This window comes from Odontomachus brunneus, unplaced genomic scaffold (genome assembly GCF_010583005.1).
Source record: "Odontomachus brunneus isolate Ranch 3 - 2012 unplaced genomic scaffold, Obru_v1 Obru_scaffold_027, whole genome shotgun sequence".
NCBI lineage: Eukaryota > Metazoa > Arthropoda > Insecta > Hymenoptera > Formicidae > Odontomachus > Odontomachus brunneus.
In genome coordinates this window covers 765,731-789,025 of record NW_022639477.1, presented here as the reverse complement: position 1 = coordinate 789,025, position 23,295 = coordinate 765,731, and the positions used below count along the sequence as shown (strand labels likewise).

At 45.1% G+C, this 23,295-nt stretch overlaps 1 protein-coding gene across 3 annotated transcripts; it reads left to right on the top strand.

Moving 5' to 3' along the window:
* On the top strand, positions 1-23,295 carry LOC116842855 (unconventional myosin-IXa-like). 3 transcript variants are annotated; one of them, XM_032812616.1, is made up of 15 exons: positions 1-1,159; positions 2,440-3,384; positions 3,456-3,758; positions 3,850-4,467; positions 4,646-4,944; positions 5,007-5,266; positions 5,344-5,651; positions 5,725-6,062; positions 6,138-6,198; positions 7,255-7,581; positions 8,557-9,486; positions 9,577-9,660; positions 9,738-11,977; positions 12,068-13,075; positions 13,394-23,295. In XM_032812616.1, the coding sequence occupies exons 3-15, from the start codon at positions 3,466-3,468 to the stop codon at positions 13,489-13,491; spliced, it is 6,864 nt and encodes a 2,287-aa protein (XP_032668507.1). In that variant the 5' UTR covers positions 1-1,159; positions 2,440-3,384; positions 3,456-3,465; the 3' UTR covers positions 13,492-23,295. The 3 variants fall into 3 exon arrangements, with proteins under 3 accessions (XP_032668507.1, XP_032668508.1, XP_032668509.1); XM_032812617.1 differs by lacking the exon at positions 7,255-7,581 and adding an exon at positions 6,553-6,600 and having other exon boundaries at positions 2-1,159; XM_032812618.1 differs by lacking the exon at positions 7,255-7,581 and having other exon boundaries at positions 3-1,159.

The window sequence follows — 23,295 nt, the reverse complement described above, 5'->3', positions numbered from 1 at the left end:
ATCGTCGACTCTGATCCGTCGGTAATTGGGATCTTGGCTCGAGAGTGAGCGCCAGAGGACATTACCGTGCGCCTGCGCGCGCCAAATACTGGCGTCATCCGTTTACTTTCGAGTCGATAACGACGTCATGACGTATCAGTGTGTATATACCCGCGATATCGGAGTCGATGACAATTACGTATCGACTCAATGACGTGTCCGGCGAAGAAAGACGCGGAATCAGCGACCACGGTAGTTGACACTCGGCTCACGACGAACAGGCCGGGAAAGTCGCGCGTGAGAGTCGCGCCGGAGCGACGGAGAAGTGACGGGATCTCGCGGCCTGAGGCTTCGCCGTGTCAGCGACAGACGGCTCCAAAGGCATCGTCCGTTCGAATGGCAGAAGTGCATCGGCGACTGGTCACGTCGCCGCGCTCGCGCGACCAATCGTCGCACGTCGGCGCGTACCACGTGATCGTAAAAATCGAAATGGTGGACGTATCGGGACGCAGGTTCCCGTGCGGAGACGAAGGACGATAAACTGGGCAAGGGCCCGTCATCCGTGCCGTCGGTATCGTGCGTTAATTAGCGCGGCGGAACGTGCTTTACGCGAGGCGCGGCAGTGAAAGAATCGCCCGCGATTTGGAGCGCGTCGCGGCCAGGCCGGTTGCGCGTGCGGATCCGCGAGTGGTGTGTGCCGATCGACGCGTGTTTACCGAAGTGTCAACCCGCCCGTATTGTAACGTGCACGCGTGTCTCTCCGCCGTCCGCCTGGGCCGAGGAAGACGGAATCGCGGTTACGTGGTGCGAGCTGATCGTGAGATTGGACAAATCGAATCACGGTTGTTGGTCTCTCACTCTCTCTCTCTCTCGCGCGCGCGACTTTCGGTGCACACGGGAGTAGGAGAGAGAACGGAAAGGAGAGAGGGAGATAGATAGACGGGCAGTCCGGAGGAGCGACAGAGAGAGGGAGAGAGAGAGAGAGAGAGAGAGATCTCGAGATCCGAGACTCTGGAAGCGGATGCGAAAGGGAAGAGAGAGATCGTCGGGCTCCGAGGACAGACGGCAGCCTTTTCACGCGGCGGGCTTCTGCCCGCAGCAGCATGTCCGAGTGCACACGAATCCGCTCGCTACCAGAGGATGATGCGTCGCTGCGTGAACCCCACGACCCTCGGAGAAGGTAACTCTGCCAAAGTATTCCGAGACCATAGAGCGAGCGGACGCCTTCTGGGTCCGCGCGTAATGCACGCACGCACGCAAGTGAGTGAGTGAGTGAGTCAGTGAGTGAGTGAGTGAGTGAGTGAGTGAGTGAGTGAGTGAGTGAGTGAGTAAGTGAGTGAGTGAGTGAGTAAATGAGTGAGTGAGTGAGTGAGTGAGTGAGTGAGTGAGTGAGTGAGTGAGTGAACGAACGAACAAACGAGCACGCATGCACGCACGCACGCAAGTAAGCAAGCACGTATCTCGCAACGATATACATTCCTTCGCGGTGATATCGCGCATCGTGCCGTGCCTCACGCTTGCTCGTTCGTCGAGAATTCCTACCGACTTAAAGCCCGGTTTATCGTGTTGACGTTTATGCTCGCGTCCCGGGCAGACCCTGATTGGCGGCATGGTCCATGACCGTACTGACTGCATGACTGCAACTCGACGAGACAATCTCCCTTCCGCGAGTGTCAGCCGTCAACTCTCGCTCGAGACGCGGACAGAGCATATCGCAAATACGTATGACGCTTGCTTATCGCGTGCAACCCTTTGTGTATAGGAGCGAGGCGTGATCAATTCGAGAGTCCCTGGACCGCGACGGCCGAACGTTGTTTTTATTCCGGAGCGAACGGTGTTTTTCTCGTCGTCGTCGTCGGGTGCGCGCAAGGGGGAGCGAGAGACAGAGTAGCGGTTATTTGTGAGCGCGAAGCAGCCGGAAAAACGAGTCTCGGGGGCAGAAATTGGATATTTTTAAATTCGGCTGACTTTAGGAAACACGCGCAACCAACGAAGAGTCGAAGTCGCGAGATTCACCGCCGGTTAGATCGCGATTGATATACACGAAATTATATTTATCCCCGCCTCTGCTCTTTAATAGCCTGCTTTCAATAACTCCCTCCCATATAATTCAAAGTGCGTTCTATCTTGACGAGCTTTAAAATAGAAATGCAATGCACTCGTTCTGCCCATTCTTATTATATGGAGAGCTGAAGAGAGGGAGACTATATATCGCGTCTAAATTCAGAATTGGTTTATTTAACGTGTAAACCGATCCTTTCCTATATTAACTTAAAGTTTCAACTTCCACGTTATTTAGACGCTTGAAATACTCCGACTGCGCACACATACACTTGAATGTATTGAATCTATAAATGATATTAAACGTCCACAGCACGGTCCAGTGCTTATTTTTTATGCAAACAACTCACTGCTCCTATGGCCTGTGACTGATACATTCATGTGTACCTTTTTTTTCAGATAGAACATCTTTCTGATTTAGAAAAAGCTTTGTGCAATACATGGAAATGATACACAGCCCCACAACTGTAAACTGTCGCAATAAATATGCTGAAATACTCAAGAGGCATGAGAATGTTTACAATGCGCTGTGAAGACCTTGGATTTTTGTCAGAACAAGGAAACTAAGTTACTGCCTGCCAACAATAGCACACCCACACTTGTCATCTGTTCAGTGAATGTCGTGATGATAATAATTTAATGGCTGTCAGGAAGATTCTAACGGACAGTCCACCACATTAAACGCATGATATTCAAACTACAGGCTATTCTATAGCTGTAAAAATACTCCTAACTCCTAATGAACAAATCAGGAACAAGGACCTATGAAATTGACTGAATCTATAAATCTAAAAGGAGAGTAAAGATATAATTCTAACGACTCTATTTTACTACTCTAATAATTATTAACCAATGGTTGGAATACTCTATGATATTCTGTCATATGAATTGTGCACTATTCTATAACGGACTTAAGAAGGACCTAGGAATAATTTGGAAGGGCTTTACAATTTCTTATTAATATGCTTTACGACCAGAGAAGAGATATACTTTTTATTTTGTCACGCAGATTTATTTTTTAAAACTTTAAATAATAAATATAATAACAAGGTTGATTGACTATTGAGACCTGACCAGCTGCGAGTGTATTTTTGGCAAGAGCAAATTGTACAATATAAATTACAGCGGATGCTATATAGTATAACTGATGCGTGTAAATAATCATAAACACTGACATCTTATATTATATCGCAAATTTGTGAAACAAAATGTATAATAATTATTTTAAACGCTTAAATCAGTGGTTGTACATAACGAGTAAGCAAGAAGCAGTAAGAGAGGTGACATATTTGAAATACTGTATAGATGATAGAGGACATACTTGTTAACCCTCACAGATACAAGGTACATTATTGAGTTATGTTTCAGTTTCACTTTTGGAGAACATTGTTCTATCCTTATAATTGCGATTTTAGGGTTATAAAGATGGACAACTGTGGGTCTGGAGTAGTGCAAGTATTTGTGGGTGAATGGAGCCCTGAATATGAGGCACTATCCATCAAAGCCACGAAGCAAACTTCATCGGCCGAGATAGTGGAATGTATTATCGAAAGACTCGGATTAGTTGACGCTTCTGTTTCGAATGGCTATGAGTTAGCGGAAGTAGTAGGAAATTCTGTTGGACAGGAATGCAAAGAAAGACGACTTGGTCCTACCGAGTGTCCCGTAGCGCTCATGTTACTGTGGCCGAAAAATGCCGCTCAACAGGAATACTACAGGTCTCTATCACACTCTCTCGACACAATAACATGATTGTATCGCTTAAAACCAATTCCTCACAAAACAATCACCTCAACCATATACTTGCAGGTTTTACTTACGAAAGAAGCAGCCGGACTATTTGTGGTCCGACAGTAGATTTCCTATGGACCCTCAACTACTGAAGGACTATTTCAACAGATTCCTTTATCAACCACGCGACAAAGAGTACCCGGATCTGTGTCAGCTTCCAGATCTGAACGAACAAACTCTCTTGGATAACCTGAGAGCCAGGTTTCTGGCTGGCAACATATACACTTACGTTGGCAGCATACTGATTGCCTTGAATCCGTTCAAATTTTATCCTATTTACAATCCGAAATACGTGAAACTATATCAAAACAGAAGATTAGGGCCAGACATACCTCCGCATATATTTGCCATAGCTGATGCAGCTTATCATTGTATGCTGAAGGAGAAAAAGAATCAGTGCATCGTTATTAGCGGCGAGAGTGGTTCCGGTAAAACGGAATCGACGAACTTCTTGTTACATCACTTGACAGCGCTCAGTCAGAAAGGTTCGCACGGCAGCGGAGTGGAACAGACGATACTCAGCGCCGGTCCTGTCCTGGAAGCGTTCGGTAATGCAAAAACCGCGCACAACAATAACAGCAGTCGCTTCGGCAAGTTTATCCAAGTAAACTACAAGGAAAATGGAATGGTCCATGGGTATGTTTCTCATGATGGACTTTTGATAGATTTGCAGATATATAAATTTATAAAACATTTGGAACAAATAACATTTACTTGAATGCAGTATATATTTTTTTGTGTATATGACAAAATACATGCTCCAAGTGTAAGGCGCGGCAAAGACGGAAGATGACCTTCTAAATGCATTTTACAGCGCTGTGGTTCAGAAGTATCTCCTGGAGAAATCAAGGATTGTCTCTCAGGGACGGAATGAAAGAAATTATCACGTGTTTTACTACCTACTGGCTGGCGCGAGTGAGCAAGAAAAACAGCTGTTGCACTTGGAGAGCTGTGATCGGTATAATTACTTAAATAAAAGTGGTTGTTACGGACTGGAGAATATCGACGAGCGGCACGAATTCTCGAGATTGAAACAGTCCATGGAGATGGTGGGCTTCACGGCGGAGAAACAGAGGCGACTGTTTGCAGTTCTGTCGGCGGTCCTTCTGCTGGGTAATTACCGAATAATTGCGGCAACATATACCCGAATTAATACTACATTTTTTTTTATTCAGGTAATGTCGAGTTTCACCCAAGAAAGTCGTATCATCATCATGACGAGGCTGTAGGCGTTAAGAATCCAGAAGTAGTCGCTTTGATATCGGAACTTCTCAGAGTGAAGCAAGAAACTCTATTGGCCGCACTTACCGCCAAACGTGCGAGAGCCTCTGGAGAGACTCTAGTTATTAACTATAGGCTTCCCGAAGCAATCGCAGCACGTGACGCCATGGCGAAGTGTCTGTACGGAGCTCTGTTCGATTGGATCGTCCTGCAGGTAACGATTTTATCTGCGAAAACAAACGTTTCACATTAATCATGTAATGTAGAAAATTATTGATATTTTGCTTGTAGGTGAACCATGCATTGCTTTCTAAAAAGGACACCCTTAGGGATCATCAGGGCAATAGTATAGGTGTGTTAGATATATTCGGCTTTGAGGATTTCAAAACTTGCAACAGTTTCGAACAACTGTGCATCAATTATGCGAACGAACAGCTGCAGCATTATTTCAATCAACATGTTTTCCAATACGAGCAACGAGAGTATCGCAAGCAGGGCATCAGATGGACAGACATAGGATATAGTGACAATTCTGGATGTCTCAATCTCATCGAGGGAAAACCGAATGGTCTCCTGTGTCTTCTCGATGACCAGTGCAAGTCAGTACCACGCGATCCAGGTATACTTTAAACTTTATAGAACATATTTCGAATATCTGATATTATTTCGCAGCTTTCCTGGCGCTACAAACGAGACGTTGCTGCAAAAATTTAATACTGTACATAAAGAAAATCCGTTCTACGAGGCGCCGCAACGCCGAGAAGCGGCGTTCGTGGTACGTCATTATGCCGGCTCGGTTAAGTACCAAGCCTCCAATATGCGAGAAAAGAATCTAGACTTAATGCGACCCGATGGTGTAGTTGGAGTTCTGAAAAACTCTTCTCTCGCTTTCGTGCGAGAATTAGTTGGAGCCGATCCGGTTGCCGTATTCAGATGGGCCATACTGCGAGCTTTCTTTCGCGCTCACTTTGCATTTCAAGAAGCCGGTCGAGCGCACAGGCACGGCAGAGGTACGAGTTGCATCAGCTAATGTTCTTCGATTAATGCAAAGAATTAATAAATAGATATTTTTCTTTTCCTTTCAGTTGACGGAAACAAGACGTCCGTACAAAATAGATACCGAACGCCCAACGAAAACTTGATAAGGTAACATTTGAATTTTCTATTGATATTTCTATTCTAATAGTATCTCTCTTTCTCTATATATGAACGGTAATAAGAGAAAGTATCGAACGCTTCCACCTGTAACCTATATAACAGAGCAACATATATTAGTATTACATTGGTAACTGTAAGAAGGAAGTGCTGATGTTGTTGCGCTTGTTTCTTGAATATGTTTGATCTGTATATTGTCTCACCTATATATAATACAGAGTATGAATCTACGTTGTGCGTCAATAATACATGCATCACGCTGACGAAGTTTTTGTGTTCTATAAATTAAGGCGAATATTTTATTATATTTATATTGGCCATATATTGTCTTTTGTCCCTTTGTAGCCATCTTGTGACGTTGTCGGCCGTCAATCTAACTATTAACCGAATTGCGTAAGTGGTCTTTTGATCCACTGTATGTGTCATTTTGGCAAATGTTACATTTTGTTGACGCGTCCCATGGATTTACAACATCGTACCATAGTAGTGTATATTAAAGATCAGTCAATCCAAATTTTGGATAACTTAATAATCGCGAAACATATCCGTATATAAACTACATAAAAAATTTGTAAATCCATACATATATATATATATGTATTTTTTTCTACTCCAATTCTGTGTGTCTACAGGTTTTATTTAGATTTATGTTTGCACCTCTCGTGTTTTAGCCGTAATTAGAATGCAATATTCTCATAACATATTCGCTATACGATTATTACATTCTACCATTTTACGATGCTCTTCTTGCTATTGTACTTGGGCATGTTTCATGACGCAAGACCAAGTTTATGTTCTATATACAGTTCATGTTGCAATCATCTCTATCTATCTCAACTCTCTCCTTTTATATTTGAATCATTCATCAATCGACAATACATTCTTCGTGAATATCATACTAGTATAAAGCTCGGTACAATCGAAAAGCCGTTAGAAAAGAAGCGTACCAGAGATACATTTCTATTTGTTAAATGATACTTAGTTAAATTAATCGTAAGAGATATCGTCGATCTCGACGAGACAACTAAGGATCAGAGAATTTTTCAGTTCGCACAAACACACTCGCCCGCCGAGTTATCAGAAGCAGCGCAGTGTATGCTTATCACCGACCGCTCCCTCCGCCACATTACCTCCTATACAAATTGAAAACAACGACAATATAAACAACAATCGCCTATCGTGGCCACAGTTTAGAAACATTAATCAGACGCAACACCCGTCGAACGTTACATCGGCGAAGGGTTACGTAATACGGGGCAGGGAAGACCAACCCCATAGTAATAATAAATTCAGACGAGATACTCACACACCGCTAGAGAGGGTGCTTCCAAAAGACGAAGCGAACGTCATGGAACGCGCTAATCAGATCGTCATGTATGTAAAACGTATCTACTCGATACTCAATTAACAATGTATTCTTAAGCTACAGAAATCTTACTGTTCTTTACGAAAAAAAAAGAGCCAAGATAGTATATGCGCTCGCAATAGCGATATATCGGATGGTGATGGGTTTCCTTTTTGTAGGTAATAGTATTTTCGTAGGCAATTAATATGCAGAACTGTACCGTGGCTTTATTCTCACCTCTTTCTCTTAATTTCTTCAACGACATTATCGCTGCATTGTTCTTTCTTTCTTTCTTTCTAGAAAACCTTACTCCATATCTCATCGTAAGATCACTTGTCATTAGATCTATAGTTTATCGATTTTGTGCAGTTTTGCTCTCGATACGCCATTTGAACGATAACTGCTGCATGCTATGTGTTTTACGGTAGTTTCGACAGAAGTAACAAGTTTGACAAAATACGCACATGTTTATGTAGAGTACGTACTGGCTGCTGTTACGATTATGCGATTATACTTGTGTGTAATACACGGTGTAAACGTAACACTGACCGATGAAATAACTGTATTATTTTAATCACGAATTAATAACTCTATAAGGATCCGCATTAACATTTTATTTATATCATAACAATGTTTGTCTATCGGATATTGGAGTATAGTTGAGCTTGCTATGTTTCTTATCATGATGAGATTATTTTCTACTGTATCGAATCATGCTCTGCCAATTTTCTATTATCTTGTATTCTATCTTGTATATTAGATACATATTTTCAATGCGTACCATTAGCAATAGCAGAATGTGACTAGAGTGTGACTCCTCCTGTGTGCAAAATACGTACATGTACATAAACTATCATGTATATATTAATACGTATATTGAGTATATTGTGTGATATGTCACGAATAAAAGTGACAACGTAGAGAAACATGATAACAGGAGAAGGGACACGATAGGTCATGCGATATCGAGATCGTTACGTATTTTAGCACAGAAACTTTTACAGGAAAAACAAATCTTTCCGGCCAAGGGAACGCGGCAAAAAGGGTTTGAAAAATCTACAAACCGTGAAGACACTCGCCGGGAGGACTCAGAGTTATGGCACCGGGCCCGGAAAGGCCAGGAAACAGCCCATGACCGTATCTGCACAATTCCAGCAGAGTTTACATAGCCTGATGGATACTCTGAATCAAGCTAATCCTTTTTTCATCAGGTGTATCAAAAGCAATGCTAATAAAGTACCGAACGAATTCGACGAGGAAACGGTGCAACGACAGTTGCGCTACACGGGAATGTTGGAGACTGTCAGAATAAGACAGGCTGGTTTCAACGTGCGACTAACGTACGAGGAATTCATACAGTTGTATCGAATGCTGCTTCCCAAAGGTCTTCTGAGCTCACAGTCCGACGTGAGGGATTTCTTGTTCACTCTCAATCTTAATCGGGACAATTACCAACTGGGCACTACAAAAGTCTTCCTTAGAGAATCCGAAAAAATCAAACTAGACATTGAGCTACATCAACAAATCATAACGAGCATCACCACGATACAGAAATGGTTCCGCGCCTGCTTGGAGAGGAGGAAATTCCTCCGGCTGAAGAATGCCGTCGTGCAAATACAATCCTTCTGGAGAATGGTCACCGCGCAGAGACTCGCTCAAGTGATTCGCGCGAGAACTGAAGCGGCGTTGCACATACAGACTGCTTGGAGAATGTACAAACAGCACAGTTGGTTTAAGAAACTCAAGTTGTGCGTGATTACTTTCCAAACATATGTCAGAGGCAACAATGCCAGGAAGAGGTTCAATGAATTAAAGAAGCAAAAAAGGCCGGGTAAGCTTCAGGAAATCAAAGAACCTCAAGAGTACAAGGAGCTTTGTTACCACCATCTCATATATGACCACAAAGTGTGCGCCAAAGATCGAGACAGCGAAGAGTAAGTGACGTTTATAAATTGCGCGTAATGTGGAAAGTTCTTTTTTCTTATTTTTATCGTTATTATTATCTTTTCTCTTTTAATATACAGATCGTTCACGGAAGATCGCAGTCTGACGGAATATGGCGTGTCGCCTCGGAAAATAGAATCTCAGAACCGATTGACGTCAGCAAGGTAGGTGTCGAAATTCTAAATTTCACAGACGATTGCCAGAGAGAGAACCGCCGCAAGATATATCGATCTGCTTGCAGGGGCGATAACGTACCTCGAGAAAGCGCAGTGGATACGAGCATCTCATATTCCAAACGGAAGCTCACACCAAACAAGCGAATTCTACACGAACCAACGTTGAAGAGTACGGAAACGTATCATTCTGATGAAATCGCGGAACGCAAGAGCAGTCTGGAAAGTCTGACGAGCCTGAGGAGTTACGAATCTCAAGCTAGCATTAACAGCTCCGAATCACAGGACAACTCGAGTTCGAAACCGATACCGAGTACAAGGACAAAACGCGGCGACCATTCGCCAGTAGTCGCGTCGAATGTGAATCTAATAAACGCTTCTAGTCGACTCTCTTCGGTTAGCAGGAGAACCGACAGTTCCTCGACAGGATATAGCGACGGCGAGACCGAGAGCGAGACTCTCAATGTGCAGAGCGCCCCGCCGGTCTTCAACACCAGTCCGCCGTTCCACAGTTCACGCGACATGAAATATCATTCCGCCAACGTGAACTTAACGCATAGTCCGAGTTCAGAAATTTGGCGCCGCAGAGTGGACTACTCGTCCGCCAATTATGGCGATTATTTCATGTTGGTACCTCCGAAAGCGACCGTCACACGTTCCCCGAACGTGTCTCACTACAAGAGCGTTACCGATAGCGTGTTCGAGCCAGCTCGGCAGCAAGAGAAGCCGAATGAAGCGGCGAATTTCAACGTCAAGCTCGATACGAGCGATCGTTTCTCACAAATGGAGAGCTTGGCGAGTGCCAGACAACAGCGTAGACTCAGTGACAATAGCGTACCTGACGAAAGAACGGAGAACGTCCCGATATCGCCGGCGAAGCGGGATCATATGCACGGACCTATAAAGAACGTTAAGGATCTCGGTTACTTGCGGCGACAAAATTCGGAAGGAGACACCGCGGCGAAGGTGGATGTCGAAGACAGCGCTTTAAAAAGCTCTCTATTGAGAGGTTCATCCCCGAAGGAAAAGAACTCGCGATTGAAGGAAAAACACGAGCCGGACGTGCCGGTGAGAAGCGCCAGGCGAAACAGACCATCGAGGGAGGTCCAGTGTCGATCCATGGGCGAGAGCGTGTCCGAGGCGAACACCGAGACGCGAAATCTGTTCCTCGGTACGATCAAAGAGAGCGACCTAAACAAAACGTCGCATGTGTGGTCCCGGAAAGATTACCCACACGAAGCTACGTCCAGGTCCGTCACGGACTGGCCTATCAATAAGAACGAGGCTACGTACAAGGGACAACAACCTGGTAAACGCATGAGATCCAACGCGATTACGACTCTCGAGTTACGAAGACGAAACTCGGATCCGGCTACAAAAATCTCGGGCCTGAGCGAAGACAAGATAGGATCGGACACTAGTCCCAATGATATGAAACTCACGCCCAGCATGAACCTTCTCGAATGGAAGGGCAATCTGTTCACTCTGGCCGGTCATCGCTTTAGGAAAGTCGCGAGATTCGCGAAGGACGACGTATGTGTGTGTTGCTACGAGAAGATGGACGCATTCGTGACGCAGGGTTACAAATGTATCGACTGCAAGCAACTCTATCATGTGAAATGCATCCAGAACGGCGGAGTGCTAAAGATGCCGTGTATATCGGCCAATACACCTAACAGACGGAAAAACAGGAAACCACCGCGCACACCGTACGACACTACGAAGCAAACGGTGGCGTCTAAATTCAGTTTGACCGGCACCTCTGCCTTCTCCGACAGCACGGACAAGATCATCTCCGATGCGAAGGAGTTGGCACTGATGCAAGACTTCATTACCAAAAAGATCTACATAATGGAAGGACAAGAGGAGGGACGGAAGCCAAGCGAAGTAGACCGCGTTTTCAAGCAGGCTCTCAGGAAGTTCAAGGATGACCTGGTGATCACGTACAGCGTCGCCATTCATCAACAAGGCGTGGAGGGCAACATCAAGTATACCGACTTGATCGCCAACTTTCTTCACGTTATGGAAACCGTCTGCAAGCAGGAGAACACGAGGGAGGATTTCCCGGTAACGATGGGTGTGAATGCATTCAGAGGCTTCATGAATGAATTTATGACGATCGTTAAAACCGAAGCCCCCGAAAAGCAAAGCAAAAGCAAACGGAAGAAGGAGAAGAAGCGGAAACAAGAGGAACCCATACGGCACGGCAATCACATGTTCCAATTGACTATTATCAACATACCAACCGCTTGCGAGGTCTGCACGTCCTTTTTCATGTGGCCGATCGAGCGAGGACTCGTTTGCCAAAGTAAGTAAACTTAACTGAACAATATAAGTATATATACTTTCCTCTTTAACGATCTCAACAACGATTGTTATAAATGTTCTCCACTTTCAGATTGCAAACTGACATGTCATAAAAAATGCTACATGAAGGCGGCGGCGGAGTGTGGCAAGGAAGGTTCGATACCCGAAAGCAACTCGCGTAAGGTGTTCGGTGTACCTCTGTACAAACTAGACTGCGGTGACGGTAAAGTGCCGCTCGTGGTGGACCGTCTGATCACGACGATCGAGATGCACGGTCTCTACACCGAGGGAATATACCGAAAGAGCGGCGTCAGTTCCAAAGTGAGGGAGCTCAAAATGAAGATGGACGAAGGCGATTTGGAGAAAGTGGACTTCGAAAACTATCAAGTGCATGTGCTAGCTGCAGTGCTGAAGAGCTTCTTCAGAGACATGCCAGAGCCGCTGTTGACCTACGAGTATTACGACGACTTCCTGCACGCGGCCAACTTGACGGACCCGCATGACAGGATCAGCACGCTCTTCGCCATACTGAAGAAGTTACCGAAGCCAAATTTCGATCTGATGGAACGCCTGATCGTCCATCTGGCGCGAGTAGCGCGACACGAGGTGGACAACAGAATGTCGCCGTCAGCTCTGGCCATAGTCTTCGCACCGTGCATCCTCCGGACGAACAGGACGTTGCCCGCGCAAGACTCCCTTCAAGACGTAGGTAGACAGACGCGTTGCGTCGAGACGATCGTGCAGGAGAAATTGCGGGTCGTCAGGGCGACGTTAGCGGACATTAATACTCTCGAGTCCGCCTGTCACACGGCGACCCATAGACTGTCTAGTCTACGATCGTCCAAGATCTTCAGTCCGGAGGAATTAAACGCGGCTATCCCGAGCGTTGCGGGAAGAGTAGGTGCAATGGATCGCGACAGAGATCGAGGGGACGAAGAAGAGGCGTTGCTCGTCGGCCACATACAAGAGATTCAGAAGGAAAAAGCTCTCTTGACATCTACTCTACCTAGTTTAACGAGGGCTTCTTCGGACGATGATCTTCTCATGTCAGGAGATTTAGACGACGGATCTCTCGACGATCTTCTGCCGCCTTCCGCTGGTGAGTAACTTTTTAAACATTTGATCACGAGTGATTAGCTGAATATTTTGCTATAACGATGCGGCGCTTTGTTTCTTGGAAGATTGATAAAATACAGCACTTTTTGGATTGTTTCACGTATTATTTTATTGAGAACTTAACAGCTGAGAGAATAAACGAAGAAACACAAGTTGTGAAAATAGAAGCATGTTCATTAAGGATTAAGAACATACTCGAGATGAAATCGTTATTTTCAAGATAAAGTTGCTTTACATTGAAGACAGGTGGTTAGCTATTGGTTGTTAGGTGTAAGTAAGGTTTTGCTTTTATTAATCACAGACGGACTCGTAAGGAAGAAGCCCATACAAAGGCAGAGTTCGGCAGACAATTCGTTTCCGACGATTATGAATATTGACGAGGACATGGTAATGGTATAAACATCGGTCGCGAGTAACGTTTTACGTGCGTTCTAAACGATACAGTAGTGCGAAAGATGGTGCGAGATGGTGTCGTGCTTAGGGCAAAAAATCAACGACTCCGATTGCTAAATGACTCGTGACTCAGCGAATCATTAGTGTTTTGACTCATTAGTAGACGCAATTCTAGATAGTTCTCGTAATTTGTTGACTCCGTAAAAAAGTTTAACTGTGCGACTGAAATAATTTCGTTCTCTTGTCGTCGAAGCCAGTAGAGAGAGAGAAAGAGAGAGAGAGAGAGAGAGAGAGAGAGAGAGAGAGAAAGATGTCCGATACGCTAATCCCATCGGTGTGTATGCGTATGTATGTGTGTATATGTATATGGGTGGATGGATGAGTGAGTGCGTGCGTGCGAGAGAAATGAGAACCGCACAAATTTTACTTTCACCACCTGAATTTTATTCGCACACAATGCATTCCTCTTTTCAAAGACTGTATATTTATCAAGTATTCGTCAAGTATTCATCGAGTATTTAGGCAAGCATAAGTATTCATTGAGTATTTCGGCACAACCTTTCGTTCGTCCATAATCAATCGTCAAACATTAGCGTTACTTACGCGCCGCTTTACACGTTTTAAAGAAACGAGGAAAAAAAAAGATGAAAAAAAAGATAGAAAATATTTTAAAAAAAGAAAAAAACTCGTGCCGCTTTTACATGTATTTTAAAAAATTTCCTCTTTCGTCAAAGTCAGACTGAGAGAATCACATACCGAAATGCTCGTTTTACAAATTTACGTTCATAAAAAATGTAATTTTCCTCACGATCGAGTGTCGGAGAGCTTTCTCGTACGTGTATAATTTATCGTTGCCTCTTTATCGCGATTCTCGGTAAAAAGAAAAAAAAAAAACATGTATTTCTTCCCCTTTTTTACGGAAAAAATTGTTTTCTAACTTATATTGTGTGCGCATGGATGCGCCTGTTCCTTTAGAACTATTTGTCTAGCGTTTAGTAAATCTGTCGCTTCAATCATCTCTTCCCATAGGATCTACTTGTCACGTTTCGAGTAGAATCGTTAATCGTCTGCCTCGAATTCCTGCATGATGTTTTATTGTTTTCCGTTACGGTTGTTCCGATGAAACAATAGTTGGTTAAGGTGTCTTCTAAGTACTGACGCAGGGATTTGAGGAACGACCAAGAGAGAAAGAGAGAGAGAAAGAAAATGTGTGTGTATGTGTTCTGTGTAAGTGAGGGAGTGAGTGCATGTATGAATGAATGAATGAATGAGAGCGTGCGCCTGTGTGTGAGAGAGAGGGAGAGAGAGAGACAAAGGGAGATAGAGAAAAAGAGGAAACCAAAATGTAGTTTGTACATATTATGCAATATAACGATTTCGTAATAATCTGTTATTATTGTTAAATTTACGCGAGAGGCGTTAACAAGATTATAATATTTCTACTGTCGATATTCGTTGTAGGAATTACATGTCGATAATCTCGGGTCTCTGCCGGTCTTGGTTCGCCGAATCAACCTTTATTTGTTGCATTTCCTTTCGCGTTTAGAAACGCCTAAGCATATGCATAACACAAGTAATAACAAAAAGAAAGAACAAACACACACACACACACACGCACATACAGACATACATTATTAGATACGAGTACTTATGTACATACTCAAATTCGCGCGCGAGGTTGATCGAGCTACTTCGCCCGGATTTTATTGCATTTTTCTTTTCCTTTTTCTTACCTTTTTTATAGATTTCATATTTAATTTCTGTATATGTGTTCTACGTGTCTTATATTATAGATTTCTTAGAGGTCGACTGTTCTCCTTTTCCTTTTTCTCTCTCTTTCCTGTTTTTTTTTTTCTTTTCCTTTTTCTCCTCGTAGCTTTACCATCACCACCTTTGTTCCCGCCGTCCGTTCGTAACGAATTCGTAACTCGTGGCCGCTTCGCGACAGTCCGAACGCCCGGAGAAATCGACCATGGAGAAAGAAAAGGGGCGAAAGAGATTTCGATCTGGCGTAATAGAAGTCTCTATCCAATAAGGTTAATCAGATCAGGCTCCCCACTTACGTACCGCAAACTTAATTGAATTTCCCCTCCGCGAATTAATAGTTACGCCTGATGATGATCATCCCGGATAGAATCGGTCAGTGAATCGAATTCACCTGCCTTCTCGTTTCTTCCTGCCACCCCGTCCTTCTCCCCCCTTCCCCCTTCCCCTACCCCTCCACTCGGGCAGCGCGGAGTTGGCGACCGTGAGAGGTGTAGCGATATTTTCGACAAACGCGGCGTACAGCGCGGAATTCGTGTTACTGGCATCGGAATGACCCCCTGTGTGTATATTTTTATATCCCGCGTATTCTCCCCACCGTATTGAATATGTGTACAATCACGACGTTGCACACCGGAACACGCATATACTCTTTAGACATTCTCCGTTCTGCGTCCGTTCACCAAAGATCCGCGTACAGTTATTTTTCGTTCTTACGTCAATCCGATATTCTTTTACACGTCGCGTGCATTATCCGTTTTTTTTTAATAATGAAGCGCCCTATATTTTTAATTGCTTTCGTGTGTATGCTCTGTGAAAGAATGGAATTAATATTTCTGTCCTTCCTCTCGGGTAGATCGATAGTAGATACGTTTGCGCGACGAATGAATATTTTAAGTGAACGCATCGGCAATCGATAACGAGATAAAAACTTCATTTTCCGTTCAATTAAATCCCGTCTCTGAGTACTGGACCACGCGCGACTTTTATCCGAGTAACTTAGTATTAAGTCGAATAATGAAAAAGCAACAACGGACAGAAAGTGACAGAAAGAATGTGAATGAGATAGAAAAAACCGGCATTATTCTACTCCGCTATCTTCTCCTTCTCAGCTCGCGGAGCCCATCCCCGTATTACGCATACCCCGTATACGCATTCGTTTCTTCGATTTTCTTTTGTCCGTATACGCATTCGTTTCTTCGATTTTCTTTGGTCCTTTTTAGAACAATCGATTCGGCGACGATGAATGTCCAAGCGATTATTGTCACGTTGAAACCTCGGTCCTCGAAACGTTTTAGATAGTTCCCTGGAACGAGACGACTTTAAATTGCCTTCTTACGATCGATAAGTTTTACGGAGTGTAGCGCTAAGACGTTTAATCGTTATGAAATCGTCTTCTTCGTTTCGCGAGGGCCGGGTGGACAAGTTGTGTAGTGTTGTAAATGTGTAACGTTACCTTTCTCTCATCTAAACCATGACATCGTGCTCGCTCGCGCGCGCACACGAGCGCAAAAACGCTTACGACTTCGAGCGACACGGCAGGGTCTTAAGCGGAAGAAATTTCGTGCACTGGAGGATATATCGTGTCGAAAAAATTAGAAAACCTCTCAACTCACAAGATGCCAATTTTACGGGAGATTTCCCGAACGATGCAGAATCTCTCGGGACAAGTCGGGCGAAATGCGAGTGTCTCGTCAAAAATTCAAGTTGGGACGTTTCCTAATTCGGCCGATGATATATTCCCGTTACGTCTGCCGGATCCGGGCCCCTTCCTCCCCAGCATGTGTATGTCGTCCTCCGTTCGTGTTATTAATCGCGAGTGTTACATGATCGCTGGTTTCTCCGTCGTATATTACATACATTCGGTTCTCAGCCAACCGCGTGTTCGTGTTTGACTGTGCGTTTCTCATAACTCGAGATTAGTTCAGAAAGCGTGAATTTTCTGGATTAATTAGTAGCGATGAGGAGCGCGTAGCTCGAAACGAGTGTAGTTGGTCGAGCACGCTTAGTAATCGATCTGTCGAATGATAAGGCGACATCGATCGATCGATCGAAGCCGCGTGACTGAGCAGAGGGCGCTGTTGTAGCGGCGCGACAGCATTTGCGCGGGCATATTCGGTCTTTTCGCGCCGGACAGCCGCCATTGACACGTCGATCGACATCACTCCGCGATTTGCGCGTCTTTTGCCCGTCGAAAGTGAGTCTCGCGGGGAAACAAGTGTCGGCAGTGTCGAGGATGACGACGTGCGATCGTCGGGACGTATCGTGTGTGGGGACCTTATTAGTAAGTAATCTATCTTCATATCTATCTACATGCAACCGATACTTATCGCGACGCGTCGAGCCGGCGTGTGTCTCTCACACTTACTCTTGCCATTGATTCATTCAAGTAGTGACAGAGTCGGACGATTGTCGTGTTTATTCGTTGGGAATTAGAAATTTGGTGACATAAGCAGAGGGAAAGAGAAGGACGAAATGTAAGACGTGCGCGACGCCGAATCTCGACCGGTAGCGTCGGTCTGTTAGCAAGAGAAAGAGAGAGAGAGAGAGAGAGAGAGGACTGTACAGAGAGTGTTCTTGTCGGACCGCGACAATATTTCCATGCGTATTTTCGGTCTTTGGCATGCATTGCGTGGCCATTTTCAATCTTCTCGAGCCGAGCAATCGCCGTTTACACATTGATTCACGTCGCTTCGCGTTTTTCTGCTGTCCGTCGAAAACGTAAGTCTCAAACTAATATCGGGAGTATCGAGGTTAACGCCGGGCGACCGTCAGCGCGTATCGTGAGGACGTTAGTAGTAAGTGATCTCCTGATTTTTCTCCGCATGCAACCGGTGCTTGTCGCGACATGTCGAGCCGGAGTATGTCTCTCACACTTGCTTTTGCCATCGACTCGCTCGAGTAGTGATAGAATCGGACGATTGTCGGACTTATTAATCGGGAATTAGAAGTGCGGTGGTAGTGAGAGGGATAGATAGATAGATAGGTAATATGACGTCGTGTCTCTTTGTAAGTAGCGTCGATCTGTTAGCAAGGACTCAGTCCGCGGATACTTTACTGTTCGATAGATCGACAATTACTAAAAATGTTCGGCCAACCACGTTTGTTTCCAGTCACGCGCGTCTCTCATCGCCATTAGTTGATCCAAAAGATACCTACTTCCCATTTTCTAAATTAACAGTCGTGAGAAACACGTAGATAGAAACGAATGTGTCGATAAGTTATAGTAACCATTAATCATCAATTTATCGCGAACGGTGAGGCACCCGCGGGACTGAGTGTACATTAGAAAATTTTTGATGCGACTGTCTGTTGCTCTCCGCGTTTCCCAACACACGGTTGACTCAAAGATTAATTTTCCACGATCTTTTATTATTATTTTTTTTCTCTTGTGGGCTAGTCCGTCTTGTTACGCATCGAGATATATCGGATTGTTGATTTATTTCTCGTGTCGTGGGTATAATAATATAATCGAGTATTCTATTCTTCGAGGATTTTATTAGGAAAGATAGAGCGAAAGTGTGTATGTATGTCTGTGTGTGTTTGAGTGAGTGAGACTGAGAGAAAAAAGAGAGAAAGAAGGACCGAGCGACGGTTACATAATAGATATTAAGTCGACGAGTTATACTTTGGCGCGACAGAACTGGGTTAGTCGTAAGGAAACCTAATTATCGTTGTACATGTAAAGTAATCATTTACGCAAAACGCATACGCTTCTACCGTGGAAAGGTGCTTCGGCGAATATTGTCGTACGAAGCGACTGACGCAAGCTGCGACGCCGTTTAAGAAAGGGGGAACTTCCTCACACAGCTTCCCCCTGGTCCCCTTGTTCCGCGAAAATCTCGAACGGCCGTGGAACAATAAAAATCTGCAATAAATCGGCGCACCAACGCGCGAGGTGTGATCCAGGTTTCCACCGTGTCTAACTAGAAGTAATTAAGAGCCCGCACCAAATACTACACCTCCGCCGCGCTCGTTCGAGATTTTCACGACCGCAGGTGTCTCGTCTGATAAGGGTAGTAGAGAAAAAGAATGGAAGAAAGAGAGAGAGAGGGGGGGGGGAGAAGAGAGACAGAGACACAGAGTCGATTAATCGCGAGGGCGGCGCGCAACAACTCTCTCATGACAATATCGTCCCGCAAAAGAAACTCACAACCGATATCATCCCCGCAGCTGCTGCAACGACGACAGTGATTCTCCCGCTTTCCTCTTCTTCCTTCTCCTTCTTCCCCTCCTCCTCTTCCCTCTGCTTCTTTCCCGTGTATGAGCATCTCACTGAATCACTCGTTTCGATGAAGCAGCTCCTCTCGCACTACAATCAATCGCGACCTACGTCGACCTTACGTCGGGCCATATGGGAATCGAGGCGGCAGCGAGCGGACGCGTCGTGTGACCGCCGAAACGCGGGGGAACAATGTACGAACAAGGTGATATAGCACCTGGCCGAATTTCCGAAATACGCTTATTACAAATATAGGTAGAGTACGCTCGCTGCCGCAAGTGTTGCGTGCGTGTTTACGTTGTGGCTGACGGTAGTGGCTGCGGTTGCGTGTGTGTCCGATTCCCGTTCGCAACCGAGACACCCCCGTCGCGCGCGATTGCGTCCCTCCCTCGTGACGACGGTCCCCCTTCGACCGTGACGAAGACCCACGTCGTGTTAAAATTCGTCGCTCTGGGGGACGACGTGGTTATAGTTACATCTTGAAGTCGTAGCGCTAGTCCGCGAGTCGATCATGTATCTGTCTTCTTCGCGTAAATCTGTGGAAAGCGAAAGGTTCTATTGAATTTGTCAATGAAGCGCAGGGAATAGATACATGATTCACGATTCACAACTAATGCTGTGTTATTCAAGAAACGTAACTGCGATCGCATCGTAGACACGATCCCTTAAGCCCGTGTCACACTACGGATTGGAAATTGAGAATTGCGGATTGAAGATTAGATTTCGACGAATCAATGCACTTTGGTCTTGGCCTGCTTAGATCCAATTGGTCAAGTTCCAATCTTCAACTCGCAACCCTCTATCTCCAATCCGTAGTGTGACACGGGTTTTACGATCGTCAGTAAGCGCGTCGCGGACTGTTTTGAGGACGGGCGGTTTCTCGAGGTCGACGTATGTAGGTCCCAACTATCACCCTCTTAAAAGAAAAAGAAAAGAAAATCAAAGTCAGGCAGGAGGGAGAGACGAGTGAAGGCGACTCGAGGGGATAGTATGTACTTCTCGGTGATCGCGCGCTGAAATGTCGCGATATTAACGCGTCTTCCCGTTTGTATCCTGGCGTGAATCTAAACGGATTAGCCGAGCAGGACGTCCGCCGTTCCCTCGAATCATCGATATCGTTATTAAAGTATATTTGATATTGGTAAATATATATATATTTTTTTTATATTTTGTGCTTGTATGTATGTGAGAGAAAAGGAGAGAAAGGGGAGAAAGAGAGAGAGAGAGAAAGAGAGATTCGCTTTAATAAAGTTAAAATATTTTCGATTAATTCGCCTTCGTTAATGTTCAGAAGAATTACAGCGAGATAAAGTGTACGAACATATTGCTTGTTATACACTACACACATGGGTATATACACATATATACCCCTGGGAGTGTATATTAACAGCGATATGTTTATCTCTGATCTTGTGAACGAATGAGTCTTCCTTAGCGAAAATTTCATTAGGTATCGTTACTCGTTATAATCGTTTGACTCGCAGCGTTATTGGATGTTTCGACGATTAGACCTCGGCTTAATTTCCGCTAAGGAAAGAATCACTTAAGAATAACAACAGCAACAAAAGAATAAGATCTATACGCGCTCCTTTTTGCAAGATAACTCGTGTATAATACATGCCGTTTATTTCCTTTCGACGCAGAGCGAGCCTGTGTGTGTGTGTGTGTGAGAACATATATATATTTATACATATATATACATATATATATATCGCGAATAATACAAATAAAAATGATATAAATATATACATATACATATATGTATATATGTATGTGTGCGCGTGTGTACATCTACGTATCGTAGGAGTTCGCGAAAAGTTGTCGACGAACAGCATCGTTTCTCGCGCGACGGCACGCGAGGAACGATGCGAATCACGTGTACGATGGAGATTATAGACTTTTATTCACGCGGGGAAGGGGGCAGAGCGGGAGAATGTAATTTCGGAGAAAAGATACACGCGCGCGAGCGCAGAGGAGGCAGAAGGAAGCTGGTGGCGGAGAAGCGGAACAACAGCCGCGTTCGACTCGTTAGAAGTCTGATTAGAATCGTCCTTTGCCGTCCGTTCTCTCGTTCTTCCCACGCGATTTTCACACTCGCTCTTGTACACTCGGTTATTAGAGACGCATCCCTGCCGTTGAAGTTGCAGCCCTCCAGGTTGCCACAACTGAGAGACGTCGCGTTTCACGCGTTCGCGCAATAAACGTTATTACGACAAAAGTCGAAGTGACAATACATGAGACATCCGACGTCACACAGACGCAAGTTGTGACTACCAAGAGCGCCGCGGATTCATTGAGGGAAATGTGCATAAACCATTAACAGCCGAGTGCACTGCTCTCCCCTCCTGTACACTTCATTTTTGCGATTCTTGAGATGAAGAAAGCGATCTTTATCGTTATTTTTTTTACTATATCGCGACGTTACGATTTAGACGAGGAGGACTCGTGTGCGGAATCGGTGGATCTGGACCGAGGGATAAAGTCGAAATATTCGCTCGCGCGATCGTGTTTCGAACTTTCGTCTAGACTCAACTCTATGTTTCGCACATTCGCTCGTTTATTCGCCTCTGTCCTTTTTTCTCTTTCTTCCTGCCTTTTTACGTCCGACCGCGCGCGTTCGCACCCTAATAACCGAGAATCATGGTGGGCGAGATAGCGTGAAACGGACCGGGACTACGGTTTTACGACGCGTAACACACCCACCTCTTCTTTCATCCCGAGGGCCATCGATACTCGCGCCGATCGACACTCGCGGGGAGCAGGGTTGTCAAGCGGTCGCAATCGCGCGTAATTACACGGAAATTGATACCTCAGCACCGCGATCGACGATATACGCGGGCGAGAGAAAAGAGAGAAAGAGTGGGTGTACATAGAGGGGTGTTATTCGTCTCCGAGAACAATTTCCGCGGACGGAACAAAGGACGTTTCTTCTCGCGCGCGCGCGTGTTTCCGCCCTCTTGGTTTGTTGTCGATATTAGAATCCAAAGCGCGACGGATCGAAGCGTGTTCGGAACAGACGCGCCGTAAAGATGAAGGCTCAGATTCGCGTTCGCGGACACAGGGCGAGATCTTGTCGAGCCGATCGCTTCGCGATGAAAAGCCTTATAACCGATCGTTAAGGCCGACACAGGAGGAGGATAACGGGGAGGAGGAAGAGAACAGAAAAAGAAGAGGATGAAGAAACGGAAGAAGAAGGAGGTGGCTTGAACTCCTCGCTTCCTCCTCGCGCGGCGAAGGAGGACGATCGATCTCCGGTCTCCCGCGAGCAGACAATCGATCGTCTTCGATTCGACGCGGACAAGCGCGTCCAGATCAAAACTAGACGGAGATTAAGAATACGCGTTGAGGAGGAGGAGAGCGAGAGAACGCACTTGCGTGCGAGTGCGGCAATGTATCGAGGCGTGTGTAAGCGTGCGGGCAGCGTGTTATATGCTCTCACATCTTTTCTTTCTTCTCAGTTCGAAGGTCTAACCGATTTAGTCCGCGAGCCTGTACAACGTTTTACTTTGTGTATGCTTGTTGTATATGTGCGCGTGTGTATATGAGTGTGTATCTCGCGGCGTTCGCGTAGGTTGTGTGTGTGTGTGTGTGTGTGTGTGTGTGTGTGTGTGTGTGTGCGTGCGCGCGCGCGCGCGTGTGTGTGTATGTATATGTACTCCGACGTGGGAGTGACGGTGAGCAAGGTTACTTCTCCGTGATTGACTGTAATTTTATATAATATTTGTAAGACAAATGAAATATTATGTACAGCATACCTGACAGAGAGGGAGAGAAAGAGAGAGAAAGATAAGAGTAAATAATAAGCATCTACCTTATATCCATAA

Coding starts and splice junctions, on each gene's coding strand:
- LOC116842855 (XM_032812616.1), top strand. CDS start 3,466: ATGGACAACTGTGGGTCTGGAGTAGTGCAAGTATTTGTGGGTGAATGG. Junction 7,582..8,556: donor CGCGCTAATCAGATCGTCAT/GTATGTAAAACG, acceptor AAACTTTTACAG/GAAAAACAAATCTTTCCGGC. Junction 9,487..9,576: donor AAAGATCGAGACAGCGAAGA/GTAAGTGACGTT, acceptor TTTAATATACAG/ATCGTTCACGGAAGATCGCA.